The 9,781-nt window shown below is 43.3% G+C and overlaps 1 protein-coding gene and 1 pseudogene across 1 annotated transcript; both read right to left on the bottom strand.

Moving 5' to 3' along the window:
• Nucleotides 1–2,668: 2,668 nt before the first annotated feature.
• On the bottom strand, nt 2,669–8,903 carry LOC103981142 (probable protein S-acyltransferase 22; annotated as a pseudogene).
• Nucleotides 8,904–9,056: 153 nt separating this feature from the next.
• On the bottom strand, nt 9,057–9,781 carry LOC103981141 (uncharacterized). The gene has a single exon (XM_009397754.3). The coding sequence runs from the start codon at nt 9,779–9,781 to the stop codon at nt 9,251–9,253; it is 531 nt and encodes a 176-aa protein (XP_009396029.2). The 3' UTR covers nt 9,057–9,250.

Raw genomic sequence — 9,781 nt, 5'->3', positions numbered from 1 at the left:
TCTTTTTTCTTTTTTACATAATGCTCCAAGTTTAAATTTTTTTCACATAATATTTTTATTTTAAATAATTTATCTTATCATTGTTAGTTGTCGATCGCTTTCGTCACCTCACGTTTGGTCACCCTATGTCTAGCAATCTCATCCACTAAGTTTTTTTTGTAAGTTTTGATTGTCGTCCTCGACCTCGTTGTCTGTACCTTCGTATATTGGTTGACCCATTAGTCACTTTCCTCTCCTCCCCTAACTCGATTGCATCTCTATGCGAGGGTCGACGGGCTAGGCGACTAGGCACGAGCGTGTAACAAAATTTTTCATAAAGTTACGAAAATAAAATGATATTTTCATAAAAGTTACGAAAAATTAAAAATAAATTTTTTTTTTCAACAATTCACCCTTATAGTATCTTTAACAAATCAATCAAAATATATTTCACCCAAAAACAAAAAAAAAGTATGGTTTGTCATGTCAAAGTTAAATCCCTTATGATGGTCAACCAACTTCAAATTTAATTTTGCCTTTCTGATGCCGTATTTGACCTTAGAAGCCACACATAACATGTCGAATATCCGGTTTCAATTTTGAGGAATCAAAACCGTAGTGGATTCAGTTTGAAATCATCTAAACCGTTGACCCAAGTTAAATTCGATTCTGAGAGTCAAGACTTCCTCCATGTCTTCAAGTTCAAGTTAGGCATGGAAGCATAGGATTTGCTTATCGGTGCTGTGGTGGGCTTCATTAAGAACACATGATGCAGCAAAGTCCAGAGAATCATCTGATGGTTAACCCGACCAGACCACAAACCAGTCTGGTAGCAGAAAAGAAATCTAAGATGAACATGCTGAAGTAGAACTTTTTCTTATCAAATGTTGGGAGTTGTCCATTAAAGAAACCTAGAAAGCACCACCAAACCAAAAAAAGCAACACTCATGTAACTGGTGGAATTGGCTAGGCTTTACAGTTGCATGCATGCAAAAGTCCTCTGCTCCTGCCTGCCTGCCTGCAACCTGCAACCTGCTTGCTGCATGTAGCTGGTCAGCAGGTTGCAGGCCTCTCCGCTTTGGAATCTTTAGGCTGCGTCTGCCTTTCTGTTAAACAGGCAGTAAGCTGTCACTGCCAGACTTGAGATGGAAACCCCCTTCCATACTCTTCTTCGGGGGGGGTCTTCTCATGGTGAAGAGAATGGCTGTGCATGGGGGCTCTGTTCATGGTAGTACTTTCTGATTCCGCATCACGCAGGATGTGGGAAAGGAAGGGCATGAAAAGAAAGAAAAGACATGAATCGGCGCACCTGCACTTGGTCTTGCTTGCTGCTGCAGCTTGCTCTTCCGGAAAGCAGCTCGACAGTGCCACCGGTTTCAAGGGTAAAAGGGTGGGACAAAAAGAGGAAGCCAAGAAGACAAGGAGTCGGTAAAGAAGACGGTGGCTTAGCATGTGCGCCCTCACCCACTTTGGAGCACTCTGAAGCTGCCCGTCTTTGTTTACTATCTGCTTGGAACTTTTAGGTGGCTTTGGAGAAAACCAAGTTCCATGTGGTTTGTCTTTACTGCAATGCAATCATGTCGTCGCACAGAGAACTACCGACCTACGATTGAATCACTTCATATTTTGGATTAGGACGAGAATCACAGTGAATTAACTCCATAATTCTACAAGAAGAATGTAAGAACTCGATTCATTATCATGTCTTCTCCACCAAATTCACCCAGTTTCCATCTACAGCCACACTGCTAGCAGGCAAACAACAAGCATAATCACAGGGAGTTGATCGCAGCAGAGACATGTCTTGTCTTGCTCGCTTATCGGTGGGAGTCATCACGATTTGCTCGATGTCTCTTCGCTGTGGACTGTCAACTTGTTCTTGATACCAACTTCACGGAGAGAAGAGAGACGAGGACGACGACGACAGACGTCAGCGATTGTGGAGGGGATCAGAGGCGTGGGGAACTCTCCGCTCGCTGCCACGGAAGAGCGCCTCCACCGGACCACGCCGCGACAGGCCCGGAGGCAGGTGAAACACCCGCCCGGCTTGCTCCTTGTCTCCAACGGCACCCCTCGCTTCGTCGACCTCCTTCCCCCCGGCGGCTAAAGACGAGGAGAGGACGACGGAGAGAAGCACAAGGGCGAGCGTGAGCGCCGCTTTCCGTGGCGCTCCCCGGTCTCGGAACGCTTCGTGGCGCATTTGTGGTGGGAGCTCGTAGGCCTGCGGACGTCGTCGCCCAAAGGCTCAGGCGATACACGAGATATATGGGGTGACTGGTGGTCCTGAGAGGGGCGCATGCGATACGGGACGAGGAAAGGGAAAGGAGGTTCCGTACGCCGGTCTGCACCCGCAGGCCTCTCGCTTTGCTTTAGAGACGCCCCGAAACGGGGGCCTGCGCCTTCTATACGTGCGCATATTGGCCTCGGCCCGCGCGCCCCTTGTCGCCATGCCGCTTTCTGAAGCGCATCAGATCGTCTGCGACTCTCCCCCAGTGTCCGTAGTGGTGCTCAGTGCGTCGCCCAACCACGGAGTGGTGTTGCCTTTGACATACAACCGATGATTTAGAGCAATGCAAGCAGTCTTCTCTTTCAAATGCTGTCATGGAAGAAGAGGAGGGTGGAGGAGGAACTATAACTCTCATCATCATGGCATTTGTACGACTCATTTCATATATAACATGGATAAAAGTTGACTTCAAAAATGGTCTAATAATAAGATACAGAACAAAAATGAACAGAGTAGAAAGAATGTTTCACGATGACTACTACCTCTGCTGATACATCCAGGAAATGGCACACCAAAGCTTATAATCTTTGTTGCAGCAGAAGGCAAACTAGCTACTGTAACCAATTTGCTCAGATTAGATGGAACTGGTTAACAAGAACTGCTGACTCTTTACTACCATATGGCTGAAGTCTGGCTGAGGATGATGATGCCTTGAAGTCATCCATAATCTCACTACAGCCAGAGTTGCGAAAAAGATCGGTCCAATTTGATGATCTGTGCATGATTCTCGACAGAATCTGATCACTGTCTTCACTTCCTGACGCTTCATAGCCGTCACTGGTTGATCCTGAGATCTGAACCCCCTTTGGTGCAACAGTGTCCAAGGTAGAAAGGGAGATAAGCTCCTGTAACTCTTCAGCTCTTGATGAAGACTGGTGAGAAGGATGGAGATCGAGTGAGTCCAGACTGCTATTAGGAGCAGCAGCAATTCGAGCAGGCGACCTCTGCATGTTCGACCCAAAAGCGTTCCGTGCTTCGAGCTGCAGAGTGCCAGACTGGTAGATGTCTCGGTGGCCATGTCGGTGCCATTGTTGTCGGTAGCAGTAGATGTATTTGCTAGAGGTCCATTGAAAAGATCAACTGAAGAAACTCATACTCTGTTGTCAGTTTGGCTGCAGAAATCAGGCTTGAGCACCATCCTGCCGCTGCCACTCTCATGCTGCTCTCCGTTTCTTGACCCATCGGATTTGTCCACCTTACAATTGGCTGCAGGACTTTGGATTTCCTCCTTGCCTGAGCAGCAGCTTTTGAAACTTCTTCTGCATTAAGTCGCGCAAGGGTCCAAGGACTGATCTTCACAGCTCTAACATTTCTTCGGATGGTTGATTCCTCCACCAATGCTTTTTTACTCGAGTAATCCACGGATGTGATAGTATTTGGATGAACAACATCGAACTGGCAAAGATCAAATATTGTGTCACTCTCCAGGAGTTGAGAATAAGAACAATATGATACTTTTCAGTGTTCGTTGTTTCATTAACACAAACTCATTCAAGATGTAGCCGAGTCTGAATAATAGAAGACAGACAATTTTCCTGAGTTTCTGAACTTCTCATGCTAAGAATAATAATGCCACGTTTATAGTGATTTGCATTATGTAAAAGATATATCAAATTAACCATATCATTAAATACATAAATTCAGTAAATTGAACAGTATTGATTATTCCTATCAAAACATTGTGATAGAACTTTTTCTTTTCCTTTGAAGCAAAGTAGCAAGCTACAATCTTATTCCCCTAAGTAGGTAAAATGCATACATGATAGAGCAGAATGATATTTAAACCACCGATATCACAGTGTTTGTTACCATATAATAAAAAAAACTAGCAAGACTTTAAAACTTAATCAAAGCTTGCAAGTAGGATGCTTTTTGCAGTTGCTTAAATTGGGGCTGAGATCAGATCTTCTATAAGGTAGCACAAAGGGAAAAGTGTGTTAAATACTAGAGAACAATGAAATTAGCAAGATGGCTTAGCATGACCGAGTTGATTATTAACGGGGGAATTGACTCCAAGGAAAGTAAATGAATCGCAATTTTTTATCATACAAATAGTTCAGCGATTCTAATGCTTAAACCTTGCCATCATGCTCAAACTCCACATCTTAGCATTTTTTCAAGTGTAACTAATCTTAAGCAAGGCATCTCCAAAAGAAAAGATGCACATCATACCTGCTCCTCCGGGAATGATCTTGGTGGAGTACACCATGCACCGCGATGAAATGCATTGAAGGGACTTGTTCTGCTCAGTCCAGTCATGGAGCTCACTCGAGACATTTGTGGACTTTCCTGATCACCAGTAGCTTGCTCCCGTTCCTACTCCCTCAAAGCAATGAAATAATCATACGTGCTAATTCCCTGCATCCACATGCACACAAACACCAATCCTTTATCAGATAATTGAACTTTGAGTGACTTTTAGTTATCTTCATAAAAATAATCATTAAGAAAAAATAAAGAGCCATCCATCTAATCAAAACAAATTTGGATGCAGACTTCAAAAGAACTAAATGCTAAAATATTTGCTGGTTGCCAAAACATCCACTGGTAAAGTATAAAAGATTGGTCATAAACTCTTGATGAATTGTCAACATTTAATTCTAACCCTTAATAACTATGAAAACAGCACAGTTTTGTCTGATTGCAATGTATCCTGAACAACTTTAATGACAAGAAACGAATATCTTCTTTTTATGTTGAGGACTTGCAAAATCACAAAATATTATGAATTATGAACTGAACACAAAAGTTTGGTATTGTTCTCAGATTGATGCAAATTAAAACATGGTCAAACATAAAAAGATGACGACAGAACTGTAGTCATAAGGTAATGAACTATTAAGAAACTGTACCTTCTTTACTAGAAGCATGTGGAAGAAGCAAAGTTGCGCAAGTGGTAGGGTGGCGACCATTGCTAAGAAGGTACAGAAAGCCTGAAAAAGATGATCCTTCAATATAAGATAAACTAGAAAGCATCCCAGAAGATCCAGAGAGAACAGTATAATGTGTAAAACTGACTTGGGTTTATTATATATAAAATAAGCTTTGTAGTGGGATGAACCATTTTAAGCAGAATGATAAAATGTAAGCCAGAGAGTAGAGATCACAAACCCTAACTTTGAGATAATCTCTACACAGAAACACTCTCAGTTGAGGAAACAGAGAATCAATATCAGCACTCTGAGTGACCACTTTAGAATAAGCTGGCCCAAGGTGAACAAACCATGGAGACCTGTCAATAGTCGGTCAGAATGAAAAGGACCTGTAACAAAATGCTTGCTCAACACCAGGTACATGATGAAGGACATGAACTGATAGCGCCTTCTGAAGGATGGTATAAGGTTAAGAAGTTCTTAAAGAGAGAAGATCAGTGACAAGTCCAGATGTTACAATTCCTAACACACAGAACAGTTTTAATGATATAAAAGAAGTTCTTGAACTTACCAAGAGAAGTGCAGAAGCCATGACGACAAAGAACCCTTTGTAATTTTTCCTTCCCACACAGTTATTAAGCCACTACTAACATGAAAACAGTAGGATATATTAGGTACTGTTCAGTCATTGATAAGAAGAGAAATAAATCAAGAGCACGGAAAGTCTCACCCTGCAGCAATGATCAAAGACATCAACACATTTGTCACAAGCTCTACAGTGCTTACTATACTTCAAAACCTACACAATGTGAAGCTGTCAAGCGTTAGACAATTGAATCAAGCACATCGGCAATGCACTAACATGATTTCATTGTAAATTATACAGTCAATTTTTCACCTCAATGATGCATGAAATTTTATATGAAGACTGTGATACAGACAAAACTTTTGCTGCCATTTATCACTGTCACCAGTCAAAGCTGTTGTGCATGAAGTGTTGGGACATTGATCTCAACATCTTCTTGTCATACATATTTGCTTTGTCTTTCCAACATTCTGATTAACCAAATATTAGTGGTAATTTACATGCATGTATAATGTACATTTTTTTCTTTCAAATCTAATGAAACACATGAGAACAAGATATCAATACACACTACAATACTTAAGATTTGAAAATGAAACACCTAAAGAAGTTTCTGATGGAAGTTTTAGAAGTTAATAGTCTAGCAAATTCTCTATTCTCTATATCAGCATTTCCTTGCTCAAAAGGATCAACACATTTTTAAATTGAGGTTTGCCATGAAGCGTGAGAGTGATGAGGGAGTCATTTCCAATCAAAATGGATGTCTCAGTTAAGTAGTATGTTAGGCCACTACTAATCAACTACCCAGTGAAGGAATACCCATCTGTTCCATGATATGTGTGCATCAAATTATCCTCTTTGTTGCAACATCAAAGTCATGCATTCATTATACATTTTATGCAGCGAATTATAGTTGTAACTGATGAAAATAATTTATTCGACAAAAAACAAAATCACGAAAAATACTCTCTGAAACTACCAAAGTAGAAATCAAATCTGCCATAGATAATGAATTGACTCAAAATAGGTTAAACTGAAATGCAGAAAGAAGGGTGGACACTATGATGGGATGAGAATGCTTGGATTCAGATGCTTGATGCATACGTCAACTTCACACAAGCTGCAGTAAAACATGCCCTCGTCGCTCATTTGCTGTTCAGGAGATAGTTTAGAAGAGCTACACCAATCACACACATATTTGACAGGGTACCAATCCAAGAGAAGTGCCAACAGAGGCACATTGTAGCAAGGCAAATTCTCTCCTTCAACTCCACTATATGAGCTCTCCATGGTGGCATCTTTGGTGAAGCCCCTATCCAGTTGGTTTTCTCTTGGTGTTCCGGAATTCATTTCCACAATTGAGGTCCCATTTCTGAATTTCTTAGGGTAAATCTCTTCCTTGCAGTCCTCTACTTTAAGATATTTCTTAGATCTGAAAATACCTGGGTCCCCAGGATCTGTTGCAGCACACCAAGCATATAAAGGAAATACACAGGTAATCTGACAAGAAGAACAAATAGCTATCATTAAACAAAATTTAACAGCAAACGACGGTCTCACCTTGGAAGATGGACATAAACTAAAATACTCAAGGAAGAAGAACAAAGAGATGCCAATGTGGTACCTCTTACCAAGCCAGTGTAGAGCCCCATGATCACACATTGAAACAACTTCTTTCCAACAAATGAGACAATGAACACATAGAAGGCAAACCCTTGAGCCACAAACACAGCTATGTCTACCACCTACAGACATAAAGCACCAAACCATAACTCCTCTGAAGGAAGTAACAACAATAAATTGAAATGAAACAAATAAACACTTTAACATACCTGAAGAGGGGTAGGGGAGCTGCCACCCATGCTTCCTCATTGTGACTTCTGCTTGAAGGCCTAATGTTAATGCTTGAGATGGACCAAAGATCTGATGTGGAGAAACCAAGAAAAAACAGGAAAGTTGTCTTATACTTCCTTTGATCTCTTTTTCTCAGGACAGGAGTGGTTGCAATGCTTGACCCTCAGGAGTGACAGCCATAGCAATGCTAGGAAGGAGGAAAGGGGAGATTTTGGCCCTTTTTGAAGCTCCATGAATCCACTGGGTGACACATTTCTTGTCATTTCCTCGTCCTCGGTGTGGGCTCTCCCAAGGTAAAGGTGGAATCAAGAAGTAGCTGAGTAGACTCTGCCTTCTTTGTCACCTGTAGCCTCACATGATAACACAAGTACCTTTTGTCAGCAGAGCATGATGAATTGCATGTCTATTCATGAAGAAATTGCAAATATTGTGTTCACAGCATATTATATGATTGTAATTCCCAAATTTCCCCTTCTGTAACTCCAATACTCCACCCCTGCTTTCGGATGAGAGGGTGGATTTGTGTTGGGCTAAGAACAAAACATGGGACTGAGTTCAGGTCAAGGAGAAGAGACAAGGCTGTCATCCCTGGTTGCGTGAGGACTCAAGACTCACCAAAGATACATAACACGGGTATTGATATCTTCAACTGCACGTTGGAGACGTCCCTACCTGTTCAGTAGCTTGTTCTTACACTTGTCTCAGAACAAGAAACAGGTGGATGTACAATGGACCCAAGATTCTGGGGGTGACAAGCCCCTCACGAAGGATTAAGCAGTTCAAGATCTTACTCGGATTCCATGTTCAGAACAGAATCATCAACAACGCACACACAATCCAGTGATCGTTGAAGGTGATTGCCGCAAGCCAAGACCTCTCTTGTTTGTCTCTCTGCCGGTGAGAGTTCAGCTTTCATATTCCATCAGGTCTACATTGTCATAGTGGGAAAAAGAGCATTGCAGTTTGTTCTGCTCTTTACTGCGTTCAAGGAGCAACAGCGACAGACTCCCCCCATGGCTTTCGGCACTGCCAGTCGTGCGCTTTCGGCCAGTACGTCGCACAGCGCAAACCTGTGGCGCATTTGATGCAATGCATGCATGGAAAAGATGAAGAAAGCTTGGTTACAGTGCAGAACAGCGCATTACATTGCATGTGAGGCTGCGAGACTATCGAAACTGTATCATATCAATGTCATGGGAGTTGGAGGACAGCCTGCCAAATACATGCTTGCAGACAATAAGCAAACCCATCTGCAACAGAGAGTTTCTGAAATGTTCCTCCTTGAATGAGTACCAAAGGGGCAAGAATTAAAGAATCCCTCTCTATTGTAAACATAGAACAAGAACAACCATCGAAGGAATATGATTTCTTGGAAAACGGCCTGTTTAGGAACAATTGAAAACATCATTGCAATCTTCAAGAAACAATTCATCACACAAAGAGAAAAGGCTTCAAGATGCAAAAGATGCACCAAAACTAAAAGAGGCTTCCTTTGGGGAAGATCCATTCTTTCTTATTAGAAAGTTCGATGCTCTTTGCATGAGATTTAGGGGGAAAAGATCCGATCTTTGCAACCATAATTAGATCGGCGGGGTCGAAAACGACGGCAGCGCAAGAAAGATCCGATCTTTGCAACTACAATTAGATCGGTAGGCTCAAAGAACCGGGAAATTAGGTGAATCGCAGGGGCGCCTCAATCCCTTCGACTCCATGAGACCTCTTCCGATCATCGAATCCACCGCCATCGGTGCCGCGCGGGGGCGACGCCGGGAGCCGGGACGAGAAGCAGCGGTACCGGAGCTGCTCGGCGCTAGCGGGAGACTCGCCCTGGGACCCCTCGTCGAAGTTGAGGGCGTAGCTAAGGGGGTCGTACCTGAAGTCGGCGGAGTGGTGGCGCCGGTGCCTCCCCCAACGGCAGTGGGAGACCAGGGCCCGGCATTTGCAGCAGGTATCCGGCAGCTCGTGCGCCTTGGATCGGATCCACGACTTGGGCGATCGGATCAGCGGCCGGGCGGCGCGCTCCCCGTATGGGGATTCCGGGTCCCCGCCGTCGCAGCCAGTGACGGGGCGGAAACAGGACGTGAAGCAGAGGTGGTGGTGCTTCGCCTTCAGCGGCGGGGTAGGCGGCGGTGACGCGGAGAAACGGTGATCGTACTCCATCCTCTTGCAGGGGATGCAGTTATGAACACAGCCCCCCTCCAT

Source organism: Musa acuminata, chromosome BXJ2-4 (genome assembly GCF_036884655.1).
Source record: "Musa acuminata AAA Group cultivar baxijiao chromosome BXJ2-4, Cavendish_Baxijiao_AAA, whole genome shotgun sequence".
NCBI classification, from domain to species: Eukaryota; Viridiplantae; Streptophyta; class Magnoliopsida; order Zingiberales; family Musaceae; genus Musa; species Musa acuminata.
This window is presented reverse-complemented; position numbering and strand designations above follow the sequence as displayed.

Excerpts from the sequence above, each read along its gene's own strand:
- LOC103981141 (XM_009397754.3), bottom strand. The coding sequence starts at position 9,781 with ATGGAGGGGGGCTGTGTTCATAACTGCATCCCCTGCAAGAGGATGGAG.